Below are 22,176 nucleotides of genomic sequence, written 5' to 3' on the forward strand. Positions count from 1 at the left end.
ACGAATAGCAATGACATGTTGTGTTGGCCTAGACAGACTGTCAGCGATCCCCTTAGCCTGAAACAGACCCGCTGATAAGTTGGATTCATGGCATGAACCCACTACTGAGCGACTGCGGTGGAGTGGTAAGGTCGAAGCTAAGGATCAAATGAACTCGGTATGACGGGGATACTGTATATGGCAGGCTCTGATACATCTGATGCTGTAAGTCATTACGCCACTATGGGCAAGAACGTATAGCAGTTTTCATTACACTGAAAGCTCTTTCCCAGCTATTGTCAGTCAGTGCAGGTGTGGGCACGGCGTTGAACGTCCGCATGTGTTCATCTTCCCGGTGCACGCTTGCCCCTCCGTGTCGCAACATCGCCTACGCCTTCCATTGCATCCTGCTCCTTGTTACGCACATCAAACCATGAAGGCTTGCACACGTTCTGTTCTTTTCGTGGATGAGTCGTCGGGAGAGCATGAAGCGTGGACAATACAAGTGTCAGAAAGGTGTGTGGGGTGGTGGACGGGAGGGCTGTGTCGACGAGAGATTACAAGGGGAGAGAAGTGAGTATCGCCTGCAGGGCCTTGGTCATCAGCGTCGGTGCAATATGGTTGAAAGCGATGCGCGTGACGTATGGGCTGGTGGAAAGATCAGCCCTGAGAAGACTTCTATAGTCTCTTTCTTGGACCAACGCGCATCGCCCACGCCGTCCCACGCATCATCATAAGCATTCTCGCCGCGGAGATCTGAGTCAGATATAATGAAGAGCCGCAGAGCGACTGCAAGGCATCGTGAAATCGCGTGCAGAATATTAGGCAGACCCTCTAGAAGGATCAAGTGGCGGTTAGAAAGCTAGCTCGGGGAAGTGGAGGGACGGGACGGTGTGGATGGCTGCGAGATCGCAACTGCGTCGATGCGATTGCAGAACTTGCAGCGAAAATATAATAACATGAGGAAGCTCTCGTGAGGAATGCCTGAAATTTGTCGAACAATGCTTCCGTATTCATCCAAGAGTCATCTGGAAGGGAGGAGTCAACGATTTCATACAAACAGCGCATCACGATGGTCCTGACCGCCAAGGTCCTTGGAATCGTCGATAAAAGCACTCGGGGCGCGTTCGCTCATGCTGTTGCGCCACTCGACGATTTCGAAACCCATCTCTCGAGCTAACACACGTAGTGTGGTGGTCTTTGCGGTACCAGCAGGCCCAGAGAGGACCAGAATCCGCTGTTAAGAAATGCGCGGGATATGATTGAGGCGTGAATAAATGAACAGAACAGGACATACGCGATATTTTCGAAGCTTCCCAGTCGGCCCGCCTTCAAAGGCCTCCGAGATCCATCGCCGCACGTCCTCGACTTTGCGCTTGTGCACTGCTAAATCGGCCTATGGGTGATACCAATCGCACCGACGTTCAGCTAGGTACAACCACATACAAACTGAGGTAGACCTCGATGGTTGGCTCATACTTGTCCACCCAAAGACTATCATCGTCCTGATGGACTGGAGGCGAAATCGTCTTTCCCTTTCCCTTCCGGACCCTTCGCGTCCGAATGATGTATGATCACGAATGAAAGTGGATTTCGACAGACTCGGCCAGTGTATATGGATCGAGCATATCCGTGCCTTTGGCAGACTATTATTCACGCCGCTTGAGTTGCAATAAATAAATTTTAGTAAAGTTCAGCGATCATGATGCATGATGGTTGTTTGTGCCTATTGAATCCTAAAGCCTTCGACTTGCTTTTACTACTAAGAAGAGCGGGGCCTACCACCATACAAGCCGTTCCTTTGAAAATGCCTGTTGTCAACTCGTCTTCTGGCTCTACTTTCAAGGCGTCCAGAAAGAAAACAAGACTCAAGACCGTGAAACTCGACGCGTCCTTAGACTCTGAGCCTCCGAACAAGAAACTGAGAACTGTAAGTTTGCCATCATTTGGGGACGCGTCTTTGCCCGGTCTTATGCTACGCGTCAAAAACAAGCTAAATCATCCTTGCACTCACTGTCATATCAGTCTGCAAAGCCACCCGTGTTTGATCTGATAGGGTCTGTACCTCAGCCGCAATCACAAGGGCCGCCGGTGTCATCGCAACTACCCTCACTTCTGCAGCCGCAGACCCAAAGGAAGGACCCGAAGGGGAAGGGAAAGACGATTTCGTCTCCAGTCTATCAGGACGATGATAGGCTTTGGGTGGACAAGTATGAGCCAACGATCGAGGTCTGTCTCAGTTTGTATTTGGTTATACCTAGCTCAACGTCGATGCGATTGGTATCACCCATAGGCCGATTTAGCAGTGCACAAGCGCAAGGTCGAGGACGTGCGGCGATGGATCTCGGAGGCCTTTGAAGGAGGGCCGACTGGGAAGCTTCGAAAATATCGCGTATGTCCTGTTCTGTTCATTTATTCATGACTCAATCATATCCCGCGCATTTCTTAACAGCGGATTCTGGTCCTCTCTGGGCCTGCTGGTACTGCAAAGACCACCACACTACGTGTGTTAGCTCGAGAGATGGGTTTCGAAATCGTCGAATGGCGCAACAGCATGAGCGAACGCGCCCCGAGTGCTTTTATCGACGATTCCAAGGACCTTGGCGGTCAGGACCATCGTGATGCGCTGTTTGTATGAAATCGTTGACTCCTCCCTTCCAGATGACTCTTGGATGAATACGGAAGCATTGTTCGACAAATTTCAGGCATTCCTCACAAGAGCTTCCTCATGTTGTAATATTTTCGCAGCAAATTCTACAGTCCCGTCAACGCAGTCAAAATCTCACAGCCAATCCAAATCCCCATCACAACCATCCACGCCATTTATACCCTCCACTTCCTCGAGCCAGCCTTCTAACCGCCACTTGATCCTTCTGGAGGATCTGCCTAATATTCTGCACCTTCCTACGCAAGCGCGATTTCACGATGCTTTGGGGTCGCTCTGCAGCTCTTCTGAGTCCGGGCCCCCGGTTGTGATCATCATATCCGACTCAGGTCTCCGCGGCGAGAATGCTTATAATGATGATGCGTGGGATGGCGCGGGCGGTGCGCGCTGGTCCAAGAAAGAGACTATAGACATAAGAAATCTTCTCGGAGCTGATCTTTCCACCAGCCCATATGTCACGCGCATCGCTTTCAACCCTATTGCACCGACGCTAATGACCAAGGCCCTGCAAGCAATGCTCACCACCCATTTTGCGTCTACTTCTGGAAAGCTACCAGCCAAAGATGTTGTCGAAATGATCGTTGAGTCATCGAATGGGGATATCAGGAGTGCGGTGATGGCGCTGGAGTTTGCATGTGTAGTAACGTTGACCAAGGGCGGTGGGAAGGGAAAGACCCGACGGAATACGGCTGGAAGTGGGGGTGCACGGGCTGTACTAGAGGCTGTTACGCGAAGAGAGCAGAGTCTAGTGCTATTTCATCTGATGGGAAAGATATTATATAACAAACGTGAGTGCTCGCTTTGTCGCCATTTTGGTTAAGCCTGACGAGATGCAGGCAAGGGAGACCCTCCTGCTACACATCTCTCCGCCAGAGATGCTGCAAAGGAGCGTGAGTTGGACGGAACGCTCCTAGACCCGTCACCTCTGCCAAACTGGCTTTCGGAACATGATCGGAAGGCGAGTCGAGTCTGCCTAGAGGTACGACTTCCATTGAGTGTGATACTAATGTTTGCTGAGGTACTTTTGCTCGGCTGGCAGACGATTGCATCGGATTCGCCCATTGACTCGTCACTCCTGGGATTGTACATCCACCAAAATTATACTATGTTTTGTACGGATGTTGATCAATGTGATGGGGTCTGTGAGGGGCTTAGTTGGGTTGACTGTGTCGGTGGTGTGAGTACAAACATCATTCATATCTCTCCCCCTTGTAATCTCCCCTCAACACAGTACCTCCCGTCCACCACCCCACACGCCTTTCCAACACTTGTATTGTCCACGCTTCATGCTCTCCCGACACCGGTTCCACGAAAAGGACAGAAAGTGTGCAAGCCCTCATGGTTTGATGTGCGTAACAAGGAGCAGGATGCAATGGAAGGCGTAGGCGATGTCACGACCTGGTTGGGACACGGAGGGGCAAGCGATGAGCATACATCGGGAAAATGGACCCATGCTGACGTTGCGGTTGAGCTAGGTGGCTGGTTGCGCGCGGTTGATCGCACTGGTATTCCTCAACTGCAGGTGCCGCGAACACACAGACTTTTTTCGTGCCTTCCGTGGGGTGCAGGAGGTGTTGGTGGGGATGTCCTCGGAGAAGATGAGTATGGGGAGGCAGATAACGTTGATGACGAGGGTGATATCAGGGTTTTGGGAGCTTTGAGAGATGAAAAGGAAGGAAAGGACTGGTGGTTGGAGAGCGATGATATAGAAGAGGCAGAAATGGAGGCTTAGATTTGAGCATAATGATCTAATCTTGGCTGCCTTCACCGTGGATATCAATGAATCATTACCAAACGCATATACTGAAGCTTACTACTAGTACTTGCTTTTGTGATTTGACTTGTTTTCAAAAATCAACCACAATGTCCGCAATTAGGGATGGCCAATGTAGACTAGTTCGACGTCTCAACTCTCGACCAGTGTGGCGCCAAGTTGTTACCCGTCCAGTGGCATGTAGGGGTTTCTCTTCAGCTGCACCCCCACAAAGTACAATCGGCGGGGTACGCGTTTCCAAACTTTTCGCAGCGTTACTAGCACTTGGGATTGGAGCGACCGGTCTTGGACTGTGAGTCCTGCCCTCGAACTTTTCGTTCAACCGTAATAATCTTCAAGTTGCTCTCTAAAGATACGAGTTCTACACATCCTTTACCCTCTGGCCGGAGCAGGTTCGCGGAGACCTCCGCGCAGGAATAAAAGCGAGGAACCAAGGAGATTTATCTCTGAGCGAGAGATACATCACCCGGTCTGTATTGCTGCATTCCTTATATCTATGGAGTCCTGACCCTTTATTTTAGCGCATTCCAAACAGCACTGTCTCTTCCATATCAGACATTCGCGCCAGATCCGTATCTAAAGCTATCAGGCATAGCCTCTCTCCTTTCCGAAGTCGCTTCAGATCGTCGCTCCCGAGAGGCCCTGCATATTGTTTGGGAGCTAGGTGCCGGTCCGAGCGAACAACATTCTCCCTTGCCAGACGCAGAGAAGACGTCGAGTGCTGTAGTAGAAGGAGCGCCTGGATGGTCAAGCTACACATTGAGCAACGAGGAACGCCTTCGACGCGTGGCTCTTGCGTATAAATTGGGCCAATTGGCAAGTGAGCGGGACCTGATTGAGGAGGAGAAATGGCTTATATGGGCTGTAGAGGAGGTTTTGAGGCTATCTGGACTTGGGATGACAAACGCCAACTCAGATGCGAACACAAAAGCGCACGAAAATTCAGGGTCTAGTGCACTCGAAGATCTCGAACTTCCGTCATGGATATCAAAGACAGATCTTGGTGCTCCACTGGAGGCTCTTGGTGCCCTTTATGCGAAGAAAGGTAGAATCGAGTGAGTAGCACTCGTCCAGTTAGGGATGTGGATATCCTTCCCATGTTAACATCGGCCTTTCATTGAAAACTAACGCTTCTACTGACAGGTATGCGATGCCACTGTACCTTCAGGCGATCTCCTTACTCTTACCACCCAAAGCGAATAACGTATCCATTGAAGACCGATGTCGAGGTGAGCAATAGTACTGCGGCTGGTTCCACTTTCTCTCATGCACAGACCACCAACAAGCCGCTCAACTCATGAATAATCTTTCTGAATTGATAATGCGTCGTCCTCCCACACCGGAAGTACGTGGGCAAGCTGAGGCGTGGGCGCGTCAAGCCTTGGGAATTATTGAGCGAGCACAAGCGCAGCCAAGAAGCTCACAATGGTTCGGATGGGGACAGCCCGCTGATGACGGAAGGGAAGTTTGTGAACAGGCGCTCGGCGTGGTGCTCTTCAATTTGGGGAGCTTTAGAGAAGTAAGTTCTTTTCAACCATCAAAAATGCTTATTCATTATTCTTGCAGATGTCATCCGACTTGGATGGTGCAAAAGAGCTGTTCGAGAAGAGCGCCGAGCAATGTAGCAAGGTGGGCATTAGGGAGGGCGTTGTTGAAGCGCAAGAAGCACTACGGAGGGTTGAGAAAATGAAGAAGGTGGGTTGAAGGAAGTACTTATGCTATGTTTCTATTAGGAACATGTTTCTGAACGTTGTCAGATCTTAGCAGACATTACCACCAAACTTTACACGCGCTAGAGATAGGTGGCGACAACCAAGTCTGAGTCAGCCTCGGCAAATCACACTCCGGGTCAGGTCCCAAGTCTCCTACTGAAGCATGCTTCCTAGTAATACAGGAAGACACAGGTGATGCTCACTCATGATAATCATATTCGACTTGGATGGTGTCACTGCATGACCAGAGAAACCGACAATCACTGCGAGGGTATGCGAATGCAAGTCACGTCGATATTCGGGAAACTTCAATCTGGGGCATGAACTCTTCAAGTCGGCTCCGGAGACCTTTTCAGCTCACTTCGTAGGCGGGGACGCTTTCAACCCTGAAATCCTCGCTGTGGCACCACCTGCCTCCATGCAGACAGTAGGAGTTTCAACTCCCAACCTCAGCAACCTCACTTCGTTGAATCCGTTACGCGGATGTGTTTCCGCAATTCACGCAACCGCATTCTTCCACCTGTTCAAAGAAGATAAGCAGCTGCACATGGCCCGTGCTCTCGCTGGTCTACTCTCCGCTGAGCCAGGCTCCATCATTCTCGGAGCGCACACGGGTGCTCAGAAGAAGGGTGTCGTGAATCAAGCATATAAGGGCATCGAGATTGACATGTTTTCTCACAGCGCCGAGAGCTGGACTGCCATGTGGGATGGCGAAACATTTGAAAAGGGGACGGTCAAGGTGGATGCACAGTTCAGGGAGATTGAAGGTGTGGGAGGCGATGAACGTTACCCGGTATTGTTCTGGTCTGTGACCAGACTGAAGTAGAGTTCTCGGGTGATCCGTTTAGGCAGTATCCCTGAGCGAGAACAGTTTGACGTTTGCCGCCTGGTGACGAAACTAATAACAGGTAATGATCATGCAAGCATGTTTAGATCACTCAGGTAGAGCCCTATGGAGAACTGTGGGTCACCGGGGAGTGGTATGTTTGTAAGTTACTTGATTAGCAAGGCGCCCTGAAGGAGCATCTTACAATATCGTAGGGGAGCACACGCATGCCCGGGAGAAGGGTGTCCGATAAATTAAGTAGTCAGGGGCCTCGAGGTTGACATGTTTGCCCACAGTGCCGAAAGCTGGGCTGCCATGTGGGATGGCGAAATTTCGCGAAGGGGACAGTCAAGGTGGAGGCAGAGTTGAGGCGATGCCCGTTCGTGTGGGAAATGATGAAACCTACCCTGGTCTGTCTGACGAATCGAGAGGCTCGGACTAGAAACGAGGAAGAGAAAACTATGTGTCGTTAGCACTAAGTATGCCGAGGAGTCATAGTAAGTAGCTCACCTCAGTCTTAGTTGGAAAGACTGAGGGAAGGGAATATTGTGAGCGCTGAATATCAAAGGATCGTTGAAACGCAGAACGAAACGTGAACGTTAACGTGAATGGAACGTGTATGATAAGGTGAATGCGTATGTAAAATAGATACGTACGAAGGATGTATCGTGATAGTCTGTGATCAGACTGTGATATGGAATTCTGAGATGCCCTTGCAAGATCGAGCCAGGCGATATCAGATAAATTGACTTTTTTTAGTGCCACTGCGGTCTGACTCTGACCTCTGGCACCTGCTGACCACCATATCGTTCGTGTATACGTGCACCAACTGAAACTTAATGGTTAGCATGGTGGTCACCGGCCTTGCCAATTTTAGTTTCTAATAGCCTGTCACTTGGTGAAGTAAGCGTTCGATCTTATTCAGAGAAAGAACACTAGATACTTGACTTTCCAACTTCAACACCACACTAGTGCATGAGAGTGCACGAGCTAGGCCAGAATCTGGGTAGAGCGAATCATTGAAAGCATTTCGTTATGTACGTTCCTGTAAGTTCATGCGTTACTAACTTAAAGTAGGTTGCCAAGGACCTATCATAAGAGTCTCTGATTGCAATACTAAAGATCGCAAGCGTCTCGCGGTGATTCGCATGGTCGCCGCGGGCGTTACGCTAATGTTGATGTCCATATTGGCAGCTTCAAGATCCCCTATGAGTAGGAGGTTAACTAACCGTTGGTTCTTCGGGCAGTGTTATTGACCACTAGTACGTTTGGTAATTGATTGCTCTAGCAAGTAGTCCTAGTTTTGCACTAATTAGTATTGCGCAGCCAACTTTTCTGGGGTTTAAGTACAGTCACGTCGCCAAAGAATCCTCCAACTTCTTGGATCCTGGTGCCAACAAAGAACGCGACATGACGAACAGAGAACCTCCAAGGATCGAGGTTCAGCGCACTTTCCCTCTTCTTGACCAAAGTCTTTATAACTTGCACCCCGAAGACGCTACATTTTACAAGGAGCTGACTGGAATTGAAGATGATGAAGCTCTGAAGCAGCATATATTGGATGTTCAAGCAGAAGCGTACAAGGTGTCTAGACCCTTGAACACATCGTTCTGCCGTAGCGAAACTTACTTGTTCACGGCTAGGTTGCCCCTTACGCGTTCATCTATCTTTTCCTTTTTATCAGGTACCTTGTTTGTAAGTTTGTGCCGAGCTAATACACAAACATCGAACTCTTCAGACGCAGGCTGTCGGTGCTACCTGCTTATCAGCAAGTTGTGCGGATCGGACGTGAACGGAAGAACCCAATTTTCCTTGACGTCGGCTGCGGCTGTATGTGCCCCCTCCATCATTTCCATAAGATGCCGATGGACGTTTTATAGTTGGCAACGACATCAGGGAAGTGATTCTTGATGGGTTTCCTGCAGCTCGGGCAATTGGAACTGACCTTCGTCAAGGTGAGCATAGCATAAAACCTCGTACCTGACTAACGAAGTAGTTCAGAACTCTGGGATCTGGGGCATGAACTCTTCAAGTCGACTCCGGAGACCTTTCCAGCTCACTTCGTAGGCGGGGATGCTTTCAACCCTGAAATCCTCGCTGTGGCTCCGCCTGCGTCCAAGGAGACAGTAGGAGTTCCAACCCCCAACCTCAGCAACCTCACTTCGTTGAATCCGTTACGCGGATGTGTTTCCGTAATTCACACAACATCATTCTTCCACTTGTTCAAAGAAGATAAGCAGCTGCACCTGGCCCGTGCTCTCGCTGGTCTACTCTCTGCTGAGCCAGGCTCCATCATTCTCGGAGCGCACACGGGTGCTCAAGAGAAGGGTGTCATGAATCAAGTATATAGGGGCGTTGAGGCTGACATGTTCGCCCACAGCGCCGAGAGCTGGACTGCCATGTGGGATGGCGAAGTATTTGAGAAGGGGACGGTCAAGGTGGATGCACAGCTCAAGGAAGTATCCGCAGGTGAGGGAGGCGACGAACGTTACCCGTTATTGTACTGGTCCGTGACCAGACTGTGAGCATGTTTTTTCCTCCATCCCCATTGATAGAGTCTAGACTAGGCTGTGAAATAGAATTCATAGATGATCCGATCAGGTGTCTGGAGGCAATATCCCTGAGCGAGGACAGTTTGACATTTATCGCCTGGTGACGAAACTATACCGGTAATGATCATGCAAGTATGCTTAGATCACTCGTGCGGAGGACTGTAGAGAACTGTGGGTCACCAGGGAGTGGTATGTACATAAGTTACTTGATGAAGGTACCCTGACGGAGCATCTTACAACATCGTAGCGGCCCTCAGCGCGCCAGTCCCCGACTCGTCTCACAAACGCCAGCAGGTTTGATGACCATGTACAGTCTTGGCAAGATCTGTCGTCCTGTAGCGAACACAACTAGTGGGCTGTAGCGCCAATATTTTACCAATTCTGTCATGCAGATGAGCCACTTTTAGCTAGAACGTGCACCAGAAAACTTTAGAACGTCCACTGAATATGAGTGGATAAATTATTTGCACTACCTGAATAATCTGATACATCCTGGATTGCTGTACGACTCCTCACTGCTTCGATGTCTTTGTCAGAGCGAGAACGGTACATCACGTCAAAATTTTCAGGTGCACTGGCTAAACTGAAGTGGTCGATATGGTACTTCACCGGACTGCCATGTGAGATGGTCAAGTGTTCCCAAAGGGGATGGCCAAGGTGGAGGCAATGTTAAGGCAGGAGACGCACGGTGCTGCGGACGCCCATTCTCATTGTTCTGGTCTGCGATCAGGCTGTGATCCTCTTGCCACTAGTGGAAACCACGGCATTAGCCTAAGATGTACAGAAGTCTCGTAATCTGTTCTAGTCAGGTGAAGATCCGACTGTCTAAGGCTAAGCATCTATTGGATCTGAGAATTTACCTTGTGAAGAACACCATCCTTACTGTAGGCCTACGAAGAAGAAACACTTCTGCAAGTATCCGTTTCGATTTTGTAATGACTAGGAATATCTGGAGGGTCGTTCAATGAAAGTACAACGCTGTTAGAAAGATGACAGACGGCAAGCATCATGGCGTTTGTGCCGCTATTAATGAAATTCGCATGCCAGTGGTGAGGCTACGTGTAATCAGTTTCTGTTATCTGACACCAGCCTGAGACGACTTGGTCACTTGCAATTCGATAGTATTCCTGGATGCAACGCAGCAACCATCGAACCTTATCGAAATTACTGTACTAAGTGGGGGATTTAGAGGGGACTCACTTCTGGTGAAAGATGAGCAACACGGCCGCTGATTAAAGTATAATATACCTGTTGAATCCAGTCTTCCAGCTTTGCGAGTAGTAACCCATACCATTGCGATATGGATGTCACAGGAAAATTTGAGGCTGAACTTCCGAGTCTAAGACAAGGAGTGTTCATGAAAGCGCCGTTATAAAGGAAAATATGACTTCGTGGGCTAAGGAAACTCCCACAGGTTACGATACTATGGTAAAGTTGGGTCACGCAACCCCGCGAAGATCAACTTGACCATAGCACATCGCACTGTAAGTCACTAGGTAGTACCCAAATTAATGCTGCACCGGTCGATGTAGTAATGCTGGGAGATTGAACGCTGCGGGGATGTCGACGCGCTGTATTTTCCAATTCGTCGAGTAACTCGAGTTGAAAGCAAATGCAGGGACAAGTCCAGAAGAACTCACGGCGGAGGTCTGTTGAGTTGATGCTGAGTCTCGTCAACCCAAATTTTTGACTGACTTCGTTGCTGACATAATCACACCTGTCCTTTGTTAGACTCACTCATCTATTCGCATACTACGGTCACCTACGCCTACCTCAATCCCAGGCATCAAAGTCCCTACCAGACTGAATTTTTAGCTGTCATCCGTCTCAAATGGCTTCGAAGGATGACACGCAGGCCAAAGCGCCTCCAGAAACCCGCAATGTCGTCCAATTCCTTCGTAGCAGTAAATCTGGCATGAAAATACGTGTCGGCGCGTTGAATGGAAAGCGCGTCGATTACTTCAAAGGTATCTTATTGCTTTGGTTTTTTTTTGTGCCGCCGCTCTAACCTTGACCATCATCATCACCACCACTACTAGGCAAATCTGCAGTGAAAGCCCTCCTCTCGCCCGCCTATGCAAAAGTAAAAAACGTACCCAAAATCACCACGGAAGCCGAAGCCGAGGCCCTCCTCCAATTATCCATACAGTACGCTTTCTACCTCCGTGTAGATCGCGGCGCACCCACAGGCTCATCCATATCCCCGCGCCACGTCACTGTCGTTCCGCAACAACAATTTGCCCAGGACGCGTACTTTGTGTGGCTCTACGAAGGTTCTCAATGGACTACGTATGCTGGCGGACTCTTGATGGTCGCGCTTATGCTTGCTGCCGTCATGTTCCCGTTGTGGCCCCCGGTGATGCGTTTGGGTGTGTGGTACCTGAGTATTGCCATGTTGGGTTTACTCGGTGCATTCTTTGGGCTCGCGATCATACGGTTGATATTCTACATAATCACCGTAGTCATAGCAAGCCCTGGAATTTGGATCTTCCCTCAATTATTCGCAGACGTTGGTGTTGTGAGTCCTGATATTTTTGTGTTTTGTATTTTTGGTTCTTAGGCGTTGGGTGTAGATCGAGTCGTTTGTTCCGTTTTGGGAGTGGGATGTTCCAAAGAAGAAAGCTGGGAAGAAGAAGAAGGCAAAGGCTCCCTCTGGTGCGAGTCCTGAAGAGCAGCTTGCTAATAATGGTGGGGCTTTTATTGAGGAGGTTGGTGATGAGTCCCCAGAGCAATCGCGTCCAGGGAGTCGCTCAGCACGAGTCGAGGAGGTTCCAGATGTGGATTCATAACAGGATCGTTGCATGACTTTCAGTGGAGCAGATGGGGATCAAGGCTTAAATTTCCATTACATTCATCAGGAGTTTTGTCTAGACTGCGTACTTCTCACACTCATTCCCTGTCCCCATGCATAATTCACCCCTACTAGTACTGGCAGCTCTTTGGATGCAGTCACAGCCATTACTCAACATCGATGCATCAACCATCTAGACTCCCGTATGGGTTTGGACATTTGGAAACATACTCTCAAACGACTCGAATACAACATGCAGTTATCATGTTATAGCTGATGGCGCAACATTCATCAGAGTATACAATCTGGCATGATATGCCCTGGCCTCCACACAGTAGTAACTTGGGATAACCCATGCGTAGTACGATGCATACCATACTCATATAATAGGCATGACATAATGACGATGAACGACAAGGACCAAGACCGGTGGTATGATCACGAACTAGCACAAAACTTACAGCTTGCCAAGAGCAGCAGCCTTGGAGTCCTGACCAGCAGCCTTTGCGCGCTTGCGCATCATTTGAGTGGACTTGTTTCCACGGAGACCGCCACCCCAGTGACGGCGCTGCTCCTCGTACTTGTCAGCGCTATAAATTTGCATTAGCATCGAAGCGTAGATATGATATGAAAATAAAAAAACTCACAAGTTGGCCTTGGCGGCGCTGACTAGGTTTGCAAGCTCGCGCTGATCCTCGCTGTTGACATCTTGGAGAGTAAGGACGGCGGCGGTCTTCTTGTGGACGACGGTGCCGAGACGGGCTTTGCCCTTGACGATGACATAGGGAACACCCATCTTGCGGCAAAGAGCGGGGAGGAAGACGACCAACTCAATGGGGTCGACGTCATGGGCAATGACGACGAGGGACGCCTTCTTTGCCTCGATGAGGGCGACACAGTGGTTCAAACCGTACTTGACAAAAAGAGGCTTCTTGTCCTGTAGATCATCTAAATCAATAACCTGCGTTCACGATGTGGCGAATACAAACCTTGACAGGCTCCTTTCCTTCAGTGGCAGCTTTTGCTAGAGCCTCGAGACGCTCCTTCTTCTCGACCTTGCTCTCTGGGCGGTACTTGTTGAGGAGCTTGAAAAGCTGTGAAGCAGTATTCTTGTCCAGAGTGTGGGAGAACTGGGCAATAGCGGGAGGAACCTTCAAGCGCTGAGAAAGGATGACCTTCTGGCGTTGAAGGCGGATGTACTCGGGCCACTTGACGAAGCGAGTGAGATCAGTCTTAGGACGAATGTGTTGACCTAATAAAATCTATCAGTTGATGATTTCGCCAAACAGAGATGAAGCGAACCAATGCCAAAGTTCTTGGGCTTGGCCTCGAAGAGAGGGTTTTTTGTGATTTTTGCGGATTTGCCAGCAGCGCCTGGTGCGGGTGCGGGCTTCTTGCGAGAACCGGCCTTGGCTTTGGGGGGCTGGTCATTGAGACGAGAATGAATTAGCATGCGAAGCAGAGCACAAAAGTGCCAGCAACGTAAGCTGCATGTCTCGGAGCTCTAGCGCTCGTGGATTACTATGCATCCAACAAGCCCAGCAATATAAAGTATCATCATCGTACGTGACGACTCCACTTGACTTGATAACAAGGATCAAGATTTGTGCTGAACCGATTCTACATGAATATGAGAATGATGTCCCATGATGTTATCTGGATGAAGGACTTGCCATCCATTGCGTTGAGGGATAGAGAGCATGGATTGAACAGTGCTAGGGTGCTCCGATGCACGCAGAAAACGACGCTTGCTGGTAACTCACCATTTTTGATGGTCTTGAGGAGTAGGTCTTGAGGTTAAAGTCGTCGATAGTCGATTTCTGTATGTCAAAGTTGGGTATTTGAACGTTTATACTCCGCTTCGGCACCGCCCGGCACTGACTGACTCAAGCAGTCGTCAGTAACGGGACCGCATATAATATGTCTTCTAATATTTTGAGACGCATCCTCACAAATGCACGAGGTTTCTCGACCGGGCCCCCGCCCGCTGCCCGTTCACCATACCGTCACCTCCGAACACTAGCCCTCGGTGGTTCCGTCGCCGTCACTGGTTACGCCCTTGGCGCCGTCTACCCGCATCCTTACATTACTTTCATCTCCCCTCGGCCAGCCCCAGCACCCCCCGATCCCGATTCCCCACAATCAATCGTATACACCGCAGCTCTCGAACAAACCCTACAGACCCTCCCACTCCTCACGTCCCACCGCGCTCAGCCCGACGCCCACGAGTGGTACGAGACCCGTCCTTATGTTAATTACCCAGAGCAGCTCCGCGTAAACAGCCTCACTGCAGGCGCACTCCGCGGCCCCGGAAAACTAGCGCTTCCACCCCTCGTACGCGCCAGGAAGGACGAGAATGAGGCTATTGTCATCGTGCATGTAGGTCGGGGCGTGTGTGGCCATGATGGGATTATTCATGGTGGGCTACTGGCTACTATTTTGGATGAGAGTCTGGCGCGAACCGTGAGTTTTTGTCCCGAGCATTGAGTATGTCTTGATGTATCGTAAAAGGCGATTACCAATTTACCAGAAAAGATTGGCGTCACTGCCAACTTGTCCATAAATTATCGCGCCCCGACCTTTGCAGACCAGGCAAGTACCTCTTCATTTCACATACTTACGTGCTTGACCAGATACTAGTTCATTGTCGTCCGAATCAGTTTAGTCGACAAGGCAGGTCGCAAATCCAAGGTCATCGGTAAAGTAGAGGACCTCAAAGGCAACGTACTTGTCGAAGCGCAGTCAGTCTCTGATCTTTCGAACTTAGCTCTCCTTACCCATCCTGCGTTATACAGCGCAACTTTCGTTCAACCTAAATATGCTCACCTGCTCAAGAGCAAAGCTGTCCAACAAATGATGGGCGACCCCGAACCTGCTAAATCAACTCCCGTGCTCCTCAGCGAGGGCATGCCGCCTCCCCCATCCAAGGCATAGAGTAATTCATACCATTTATTAATTTATATGGCATACCGCTAGAGATACCTGTATCATAGACTACCTCGCTGCAACCCTAGATGCAACTTACCGCAGCCATCGCTCGGGATGCGACAAACCCACTTCCATTCCTCAAAGCACAATTTCCATAGCCTCTTCCACCGTCCGTGTTCCCCATCAGTGCCATGTTACAGCTGCGTCACGTCTTCCAAATGCCGCCCCAAGCTACCCGCGCTCCTTCCAACAGATTTCTACTACATTTACCTTCAACAAGCCAGTGTATTCAGGCATTGGGAATTCGAAGGAACCTTGCCGATGCTAATGGCAACGCTACAGCAGTTAACAACAGGCGTGTGCAAAGTGACGATCACGGTGAGATCTAGACTGATCTGGGCCGCATGACAACCAGCTAGTATATAGCAAGCGAGGTAAGTACTTTGACTCGGAAAACTGGGCCAGGAAATGTCTGCCTTTCAGATGCGAAATCTGAAAACATGGGTCTATGAATCAGCGGTAAATGTCAAAAGGCTGAGCACTGCAGTCCTCCGCTTGTCATCCGCGGATTCACTACGTGAAGACCCCATATACTTTGTACCTAGTTAGCTAATATTTGACAATATAAATACATCAAAATTAGAACATCTACTGAGTACATGAGTAGGCCTGAGTAGTTTCGAGGACATGAACTACCAACCGTCTAACTAGGTGACCTATCCTACCTTCCAACTAGGCCATCTGTCTTAGAGTAAAAAAATGGCTTCAATCTGGTGGCTCAAATTCTCGTCTAATTGCACATACAAGCTTCAAGTAGATGGATAACCAAATTTAAATTATCTATCAATATGTGATCTACATCACGTGGCAATTATATCGACTACATCCAGCATCGCGTTCCCCCTCCTTTGCCCACCCCCTAGCACTCTCGTAACTCTTGTAAACCATGGTTCATCGTCCAGAAAATATCCCCGTCGATGTGTGGAATGCTTGGCCTGACCACCTTAAGCAAGCTGTCTGTGCTAACACCGGAAATAATCAGCCAAATAGGCCTGATCCAAATATTGATCCTGGACTCACCAGCGGTCTAGCGCCAGCGCCGCGTCGCGCTCATGACGTGTATCGTGATGGGCCCACATCCCCTCATCCATACCAAAGGGGAAACACCAACAAGTAAGTGCATATAGGTGCATATATGCATCCAGAACTCACCATAAGGCACATTAAGTCCTGTAGCAAGTGCTACCACAAGTACCAGACCACGGGAATCTCGTAGAAGTGACCGGGGCGGTACCAGAGCTTCTCACAGGTACCGGAGTGTGTCTTTTTCGCGTTCCCGCTCGCCTCGTAATCATCGTGGACGGAGCCGAAGGCATAGGTCTCCCAGTCATCGTCACAATGACTCATCCCCATCTACAAGTCGAGAAAGGTCAGCATTCAGGGATCGATGGCGCTCAGGACGTGCCTCTTCGACTCTCACACGTCATACAACACCAGCTTCCACTAATGACGGCGCAGAGCATGAAATGGGAAATAATCATACCTCTGCACGTGGTCGTTCAACTGTGCCAAGGGGGGGTAAGTCAGCTAGGAGACGAAGAGCAAGGGCTGTTGCAGAACCTGACAGAGCAAGTCATGTCGAACTGCGTGTTGGCGAATATGACGATGATGCGGAGGATGTGACTCAAAGTCGGAGGTAAACTATCTGCAATCGGCAAAGAGGCACGAAGCGAGCTAAAGGCAAGTGCTTTGAGTAGCATCAAATATAGCGCAAACTCAACAATCTTATCTAGCGTTTTGATCACCATGAAATTCCGTCACGTTTGCAATGTTTCTGAAGGGAAAAGCTGGCCAGCATCAGCAGATGAAGAGTGCATCAATGAAATGACAGGTGAACGTTACCTCATGCCGGAGTTCACCAAAACAGTAAACGACGACCACAACCGCACGATCTTTGCCAAGGTCGCAAGTTTGGTCTGGCAAGACCTTCAGGTAAGTCATATGCAACATGATATGTAATTGCCACTTCACCTTTTGCAGAACATGGCCAACAGCGACTGCCTTGTGAATCGCAAGGTAAAATGGAATAAGCAATCACTTTTCACATTTGCGAAGGAGACGTACCATGGATTCAAAGAAGACTGGCGGGCCCAGAACGACGCCGAGAAGAAAGCTGCCAAAGGTGTGAACCAGCGAAACAATAGACGTGCTTAACGTCGCAAAGAAGTAAGTGTTAAAGCTATTTTTCATCAATATGAAGACTTACTATGACGAATTAGAAAGCAGATTGGCTTATGACAGCACGTCAGGCTTACATTGAGAAATTCAGTGTTGATCCAGTGGACCTTGTGCATGCAGATCATATGTCGGATGAAGCATCTGGACCAGACGATGATGAGTTGGAGGATGGTTGGAAGCAAAGGATGGCGGAGAAAATGGGAATGCCTGCCAACTCACAAGTCAAAAACTTGTCATTCCTGGAGGTTACAAGAGTCCCTGGAGATCTGACGAAGTAAGTGTTATGCGGTCCTCAAATATGAGTAGAAGCTTACAGAAATCATTAGCTTGGTCAGATCTTTCATACCCTGCATGATCTTTGGCGAGCGTCGCTGACCTCCAAGCAAAAGAAGCGTTTCCACATGATCCGAGTCACCAGCACAGATCGTCAATCACAGCGTATCCCCGATTTCACTCCCTATACCTTCGGCATCAACACGGAATGGCTCAAGGCCAACAAAGATAGACTAGAGTATCAAGACTTACTCAAGGAATGGGGTGCATGGGAGGACCCAGAAGGTTTTGGTTCGAAAAAAAGGGAGCATCAGGATGATCAAGGCACTCCAAATGATGAAGTTGACCAGGACAACACTAGAGGAAGAGAAGGATGATTCCGCAGATGATGTTTTCTTGAGGGCCGGACAAAGGAAGGGTGGTTGCATGGATGATATTTTCTTGAGGGCTGGACCAGCAAGAAAGGGAAGGGTGGTTGGACGGATGATGTTTTCTTGAGGGCCGGAAACTAAACAGTAGGATGCTAAGTAGTAGAGAAGAGTCATTAATCATTGTATGATAGAGAAAATTTTGCACGTACACGGTCAAGCGTTGTTGTTATCCACAATTCTGGATTACTGGTCTTGATGATTCCACGAGCGATCTGGCTGGTGATTTGATCAAATGGAAGAACGGTAGGGGGAGCTCCATCTTCGCCTGGGCTCCAGTATTCATTTAGTTTAAAACACATAACATCGAGCTCGGGACTTGACAAAATGAGTAGGAGGGATAGAACCACAAACGAGACACATACAACTTGCTCCATGGATCATCTTCAACAGGCACCAGCGGTAACTCTATCATCCACCTGAGTTCAGTGAGAAGCCGAGTTCCGTTCGCTATCCCCAACTGTATGTGGCTGAAGATGTTGATTACTTCACCGTACCATGACTTATCCATGTATGCGACCTTGACGAGAGATGATCCGGCAGACTCTTGAGTGCTTCTTGCCAACGGTGAGATCCTACGTCCATCTAGAAGTGCGAACTGATAGTACAACGCAAAGTCGTTGAGTTGAGATGAACCTGGATGGGGATTTGCTTCAAGTGCATAATGAACGCTGTGGGGTTGTTGTGAGTTATAGTGAGTATATAATGCAACACGAGCTGCATCGCTGAGTCGTTGTGGGTTTGGTATCGATGGACCAGGTTGGACATGCAAATATGGACTCAATTCTAATGAGAAGTCAAAAATCAGCGAGTTTGTAAGAAAATGGATGATATGAAACGTACCGTCAAAGCCTGTCCCAGCAGCAGCATCCTGGATCGTTCCAGAGGCCTTGTGGCCATCACCGAGCATGCGTTCTAGAAGCATCTTGACAATCGGACTTTCAGCATTTGCTATCGCATCACGAGCCTGAAAATCCTAGTGAGTGAAAGCATGATAACGGGCAAAGAAATCACCAGAGAATCTATCTGAGCACCATGTGCAAACTCCCTCATCATCGAAATCTCAATCTGCCCCCCAGTCCAGTTGTTCGAGTTTGAACTCTTGAGGACTTTGTTGAGACGCTTGGAGAGAAAGGCCCAAAAGTTGTAGACTGGTCCATAGTCAAGGATCTGTTGCCTAAGATGAACTGCCCAATGAAAGTTCGGTTTCAGGGCGTCAACACCATACAACTGTTTAGTATACAATAAGATTGAAACGTGCATTCAAAGCAAGACCATACCCTTTTGTACTCAAGCAAGTACTCTTGAAGCAGTGTCTCCGCACGAGGGAGCATATCCAGCTTGATAGAGCTACCACAGAAGATCTTGAGAGCAGTTGAAAGGCGCAGAAAGTTGATTGGTTCGTCACGTTGCATGCGAACCTTTGGTGGCTTTGGCGGCTTTGGTTCCTTGTCATCTTTTGCAGGCTTCTTTCCACGGCCTCGTTTCGCACCAGCAGACCCTTGTGGTGCTTCTCGGTGCGCCTTCCAAGCCTCGTAGTCCTTGATAAACTGATTCTGACGTTTAGCAAATGATTTAATTGAAGTTTTTTGATCCGACTCTGCTTCTTCCACGAACATGTCCCAAATGATAGGTATCTGGATTGTGGGATGAATACAATGAATAAAATATAGAATAAAACGACTTACAGTGATGGGCCAGGCTGTCGTCGCAGCAAACTTGTATTCATCAGCCGTCAAGGACCCACCTGCAGGCTCTCCAACACGAAGCGGCAGCTTTCCAGCCCAGAGTGGGGCTTCGAATGTACTGAGAAAGGTGTGCATTAAATCAAGCTCGCGAGTTCTTGTCTGAGTAGAGGCACGAAGGGCCGGAGTCAAGATCCATTGCGTGTACCACTGAGTCTTAATAATTCCTGCAAGGTCCATATTAGCCCGTTCATTGTTAAAGTAAATATGACGACACACCAAGTAATAAATTGTGCATCGGATCAATGATTGTCTGTCGCACAAGATTAAAATATGGGAGCCGTGCAAGTTCGGTCCAACGGACACCATGTTCGTCAAAGAAGGTGTTATGTTCACCTTGTGTTTTGAGGGCTTTCTCTTGAAAAGATTGACGTCGATGTTCTTCACCGTCGCGTGGATCAAATTCTATTTTATGGTTAGTTCAAAACTGTAAGCTACCAGTAAAATCAAAGGCACGTACCATTACGTAGAGACTCATCAGAGAAAAGTTCATCCTGGGTTACCTTGCACTTAGGGCACGGAGAATTCTTGTGACTGTGATCGGCAAAGCCACACATCTTACACATGGCTGGATGGTCGCATACAACACCTAGGAGTACAACACGAACTCTTCGACCTATAAAATATATGTTAGTGCGCCAAATGGTCAAACACTGTTAGGACTAACCTTCTGGGTGCCCTGGGGTATGATAGACAACACCTTCCTCGTAGAGCTGGAGCAAATCGTCGACAACAAGTCGCAGATAGTTTTGGAGCTGAGCACCGGTTGGTTCAGTAGGTCCAGGTGTCATGAACGATACCAAAAGGTTCTCGGCACGATACCTAAAGACATGAATACAAGATACGAAAAAAGTTAGTGGCAACTCACCTTAGTGCTCTAGGAAGGTTTGAAACACATAATGATAAGACACCAGAGGAATGGCTTGGCCCATAGACGCTGGTCTTACGTCCAAACCTTGGAATAAAATTTAATCAGTTGTCACATCGAGAATACTGTGTGGGTAATTACATACCAGTCGAGGCTCATGGTGACACCAATGCGAAGCTCCTGTGAGGTTTCCGTCCCAGAAAAGAAGGGTGCTTGATCTGGGCCCTGGATGGTGCGCCATACCTCACCATCTGAGATATCATGAAGCTCCCCTGGTTTAACCGTGCGTGATCGCCAGGATTCACATGCCGCCTCATTATCTCCATGTGCAAGAAAATTCGCAAGTAAGGAAGATGGTACCTGGATAGGCGCTGCACACACTGGAGGAGGGCGCTGAGCTTTGCGGCCTGTTACCATCCGGAAGAGCCTATTGGAGACTGGTTTGAATAGCCGGCTATCACAGTCGGAACACAGTGCATTAGTGGGTATATCTGTAGGGAAAATACGGTGACAATGACCGCAGACTGGATAAATAGTAAAACGGTCATGGAGATCGAGGTGGTGGATAACAGTGTTGAGAGTTGTAGGAAGAGGCTGCGTGGGATGAAGAATGCCTAGAGAGAGGAGAATGGTGGTAACACAATGAAGAATCAGAGCACAAGCACGAAAAGAAACATGATGCTTCGCATGTAGAATAGCCACCATGATGATAATGATACGTCCGAACCAGTCCGGATGAGCATCTTGATATACCTGACGTGGATTGAGGGGCGCTTCGAACTCGCTTCTTGGCGTGATCTGCACCTGATCCACAGGTGCATGCTGACTGTTGGAGGGGGCAACCTGTACATCGGGGATGATCTCTGCATCCGAATCTTCATCGTGTTGTTCTGTATGGAGAAGTGGGTCACGGTGGACCTCATCACCTGCGTCGGGGTCATCATATAACCCAAGAGAGTCTTCTTGGGGAGGCTGGGACTCGGACTGTAGGGCATCACGGATCGCTTCATCTTCTTCACGTTGAACCATCACATGCGTACTGCTGGCCTTCTGCCGCGGGCGCTTTGCGGCAGGTAACTGAGTTTGGCAAGGGACAAGGGTAGGACGAGATTGTGCAAGAGGGATCTGGTGACCGCTGGCAAGTAGAACAGGTGTAGTACGTGTCGCTAAGAGTGGCGCAGTGTGGGCTTCAGGGGCAACCCGAAGATATTTGGATGGTGGAGATTGTGTGGCTTCCGATGAGGTCGAGCGCTGAAGATGTTGGGATGACGATGGTATGGGGTCATGAGAAGGCAGTGTTGGTGTAGGTGATTCTCGCTGGGGATATTCAGTGTCGATCTCCATAGGTTCGTAGCTATCCATGCTTAAAAAATTGAAGTTAGTATGATGCTACAGGT

General features: G+C 49.0%; 11 protein-coding genes across 11 annotated transcripts; 7 read left to right on the forward strand and 4 right to left on the reverse strand.

The window, feature by feature from the left end:
* Positions 1-536: 536 nt before the first annotated feature.
* Positions 537-1,456, reverse strand: DFJ58DRAFT_725468 (Rad17 cell cycle checkpoint protein-domain-containing protein; the record flags this gene model as incomplete). The annotated part of the gene is made up of 6 exons (XM_041385240.1): positions 537-627; positions 678-813; positions 870-1,007; positions 1,063-1,216; positions 1,277-1,375; positions 1,430-1,456. The coding sequence occupies 6 exons, from the start codon at positions 1,454-1,456 to the stop codon at positions 537-539; spliced, it is 645 nt and encodes a 214-aa protein (XP_041246288.1).
* Positions 1,457-1,464: 8 nt separating this feature from the next.
* Positions 1,465-4,466, forward strand: DFJ58DRAFT_776190 (Rad17 cell cycle checkpoint protein-domain-containing protein). The gene is made up of 8 exons (XM_041389496.1): positions 1,465-1,909; positions 2,005-2,208; positions 2,273-2,371; positions 2,432-2,585; positions 2,641-3,432; positions 3,481-3,623; positions 3,684-3,821; positions 3,876-4,466. Exons 1-8 carry the CDS (start codon positions 1,682-1,684, stop codon positions 4,374-4,376), a joined length of 2,259 nt encoding a protein of 752 aa, XP_041246289.1. The 5' UTR covers positions 1,465-1,681; the 3' UTR covers positions 4,377-4,466.
* Positions 4,467-4,507: 41 nt separating this feature from the next.
* DFJ58DRAFT_657083 (uncharacterized protein) lies at positions 4,508-6,122 on the forward strand (the record flags this gene model as incomplete). The annotated part of the gene is made up of 6 exons (XM_041381953.1): positions 4,508-4,710; positions 4,771-4,887; positions 4,940-5,473; positions 5,562-5,647; positions 5,705-5,937; positions 5,985-6,122. The coding sequence occupies 6 exons, from the start codon at positions 4,508-4,510 to the stop codon at positions 6,120-6,122; spliced, it is 1,311 nt and encodes a 436-aa protein (XP_041246290.1).
* Positions 6,123-6,302: 180 nt separating this feature from the next.
* On the forward strand, positions 6,303-7,111 carry DFJ58DRAFT_238837 (uncharacterized protein). The gene has a single exon (XM_041379399.1). The coding sequence runs from the start codon at positions 6,549-6,551 to the stop codon at positions 6,954-6,956; it is 408 nt and encodes a 135-aa protein (XP_041246291.1). The 5' UTR covers positions 6,303-6,548; the 3' UTR covers positions 6,957-7,111.
* A 1,064-nt stretch (positions 7,112-8,175) lies between these two features.
* DFJ58DRAFT_700601 (uncharacterized protein) lies at positions 8,176-9,481 on the forward strand (the record flags this gene model as incomplete). Its single annotated transcript, XM_041383580.1, has 6 exons — positions 8,176-8,218; positions 8,273-8,540; positions 8,600-8,640; positions 8,695-8,786; positions 8,837-8,911; positions 8,958-9,481. The coding sequence occupies exons 2-6, from the start codon at positions 8,367-8,369 to the stop codon at positions 9,479-9,481; spliced, it is 906 nt and encodes a 301-aa protein (XP_041246292.1). The 5' UTR covers positions 8,176-8,218; positions 8,273-8,366.
* Positions 9,482-11,339: 1,858 nt separating this feature from the next.
* DFJ58DRAFT_725472 (translocation protein Sec62-domain-containing protein) lies at positions 11,340-12,297 on the forward strand (the record flags this gene model as incomplete). The annotated part of the gene is made up of 3 exons (XM_041385241.1): positions 11,340-11,475; positions 11,548-12,026; positions 12,082-12,297. 3 exons carry the CDS (start codon positions 11,340-11,342, stop codon positions 12,295-12,297), a joined length of 831 nt encoding a protein of 276 aa, XP_041246293.1.
* A 236-nt stretch (positions 12,298-12,533) lies between these two features.
* DFJ58DRAFT_238948 (ribosomal protein L4) lies at positions 12,534-13,878 on the reverse strand. The gene is made up of 4 exons (XM_041379400.1): positions 13,602-13,878; positions 13,289-13,551; positions 12,947-13,236; positions 12,534-12,889 (listed from the first exon to the last, which is right to left on the reverse strand). Exons 1-4 carry the CDS (start codon positions 13,750-13,752, stop codon positions 12,757-12,759), a joined length of 837 nt encoding a protein of 278 aa, XP_041246294.1. The 5' UTR covers positions 13,753-13,878; the 3' UTR covers positions 12,534-12,756.
* A 306-nt stretch (positions 13,879-14,184) lies between these two features.
* Positions 14,185-15,607, forward strand: DFJ58DRAFT_776206 (HotDog domain-containing protein). Its single transcript, XM_041389497.1, has 4 exons — positions 14,185-14,762; positions 14,811-14,891; positions 14,940-15,040; positions 15,095-15,607. Exons 1-4 carry the CDS (start codon positions 14,220-14,222, stop codon positions 15,231-15,233), a joined length of 864 nt encoding a protein of 287 aa, XP_041246295.1. The 5' UTR covers positions 14,185-14,219; the 3' UTR covers positions 15,234-15,607.
* Positions 15,608-16,625: 1,018 nt separating this feature from the next.
* On the forward strand, positions 16,626-18,115 carry DFJ58DRAFT_839485 (uncharacterized protein; the record flags this gene model as incomplete). Its single annotated transcript, XM_041392523.1, has 7 exons — positions 16,626-16,656; positions 16,746-16,923; positions 17,021-17,219; positions 17,268-17,409; positions 17,452-17,453; positions 17,507-17,739; positions 17,884-18,115. The coding sequence occupies 7 exons, from the start codon at positions 16,626-16,628 to the stop codon at positions 18,113-18,115; spliced, it is 1,017 nt and encodes a 338-aa protein (XP_041246296.1).
* Positions 18,116-18,282: 167 nt separating this feature from the next.
* On the reverse strand, positions 18,283-19,581 carry DFJ58DRAFT_657136 (uncharacterized protein; the record flags this gene model as incomplete). Its single annotated transcript, XM_041381957.1, has 5 exons — positions 18,283-18,484; positions 18,532-18,952; positions 19,010-19,133; positions 19,181-19,396; positions 19,447-19,581. The coding sequence occupies 5 exons, from the start codon at positions 19,579-19,581 to the stop codon at positions 18,283-18,285; spliced, it is 1,098 nt and encodes a 365-aa protein (XP_041246297.1).
* A 992-nt stretch (positions 19,582-20,573) lies between these two features.
* On the reverse strand, positions 20,574-21,808 carry DFJ58DRAFT_657027 (uncharacterized protein; the record flags this gene model as incomplete). Its single annotated transcript, XM_041381951.1, has 2 exons — positions 20,574-20,733; positions 20,895-21,808. The coding sequence occupies 2 exons, from the start codon at positions 21,806-21,808 to the stop codon at positions 20,574-20,576; spliced, it is 1,074 nt and encodes a 357-aa protein (XP_041246298.1).
* Positions 21,809-22,176: the final 368 nt, after the last annotated feature.

The sequence above is a fragment of the Suillus subalutaceus genome, assembly GCF_016647625.1.
Source record: "Suillus subalutaceus strain FC151 chromosome Unknown DFJ58scaffold_27, whole genome shotgun sequence".
Taxonomy (NCBI): Eukaryota; Fungi; Basidiomycota; class Agaricomycetes; order Boletales; family Suillaceae; genus Suillus; species Suillus subalutaceus.

What these genes read in the sequence shown, in the direction of transcription:
- DFJ58DRAFT_776206 (XM_041389497.1), top strand. Translation starts at nt 14,220, where the DNA reads ATGTCTTCTAATATTTTGAGACGCATCCTCACAAATGCACGAGGTTTC. An exon ending in ATGAGAGTCTGGCGCGAACC is followed by an intron (nt 14,763 to 14,810) that starts GTGAGTTTTTGT and finishes GTATCGTAAAAG; the next exon opens with GCGATTACCAATTTACCAGA. An exon ending in CCCCGACCTTTGCAGACCAG is followed by an intron (nt 14,892 to 14,939) that starts GCAAGTACCTCT and finishes ACCAGATACTAG; the next exon opens with TTCATTGTCGTCCGAATCAG.
- DFJ58DRAFT_238837 (XM_041379399.1), top strand. Translation starts at nt 6,549, where the DNA reads ATGCAGACAGTAGGAGTTTCAACTCCCAACCTCAGCAACCTCACTTCG.
- DFJ58DRAFT_238948 (XM_041379400.1), bottom strand. Translation starts at nt 13,752, where the DNA reads ATGCTAATTCATTCTCGTCTCAATGACCAGCCCCCCAAAGCCAAGGCC. An exon ending in GCCCAAGAACTTTGGCATTG is followed by an intron (nt 13,552 to 13,601) that starts GTTCGCTTCATC and finishes AGATTTTATTAG; the next exon opens with GTCAACACATTCGTCCTAAG. An exon ending in AGCGCCGCCAAGGCCAACTT is followed by an intron (nt 12,890 to 12,946) that starts GTGAGTTTTTTT and finishes GCAAATTTATAG; the next exon opens with CGCTGACAAGTACGAGGAGC.
- DFJ58DRAFT_776190 (XM_041389496.1), top strand. Translation starts at nt 1,682, where the DNA reads ATGATGCATGATGGTTGTTTGTGCCTATTGAATCCTAAAGCCTTCGAC. An exon ending in GGAAGCTTCGAAAATATCGC is followed by an intron (nt 2,372 to 2,431) that starts GTATGTCCTGTT and finishes ATTTCTTAACAG; the next exon opens with CGGATTCTGGTCCTCTCTGG. An exon ending in CGAGTCGAGTCTGCCTAGAG is followed by an intron (nt 3,624 to 3,683) that starts GTACGACTTCCA and finishes CTCGGCTGGCAG; the next exon opens with ACGATTGCATCGGATTCGCC.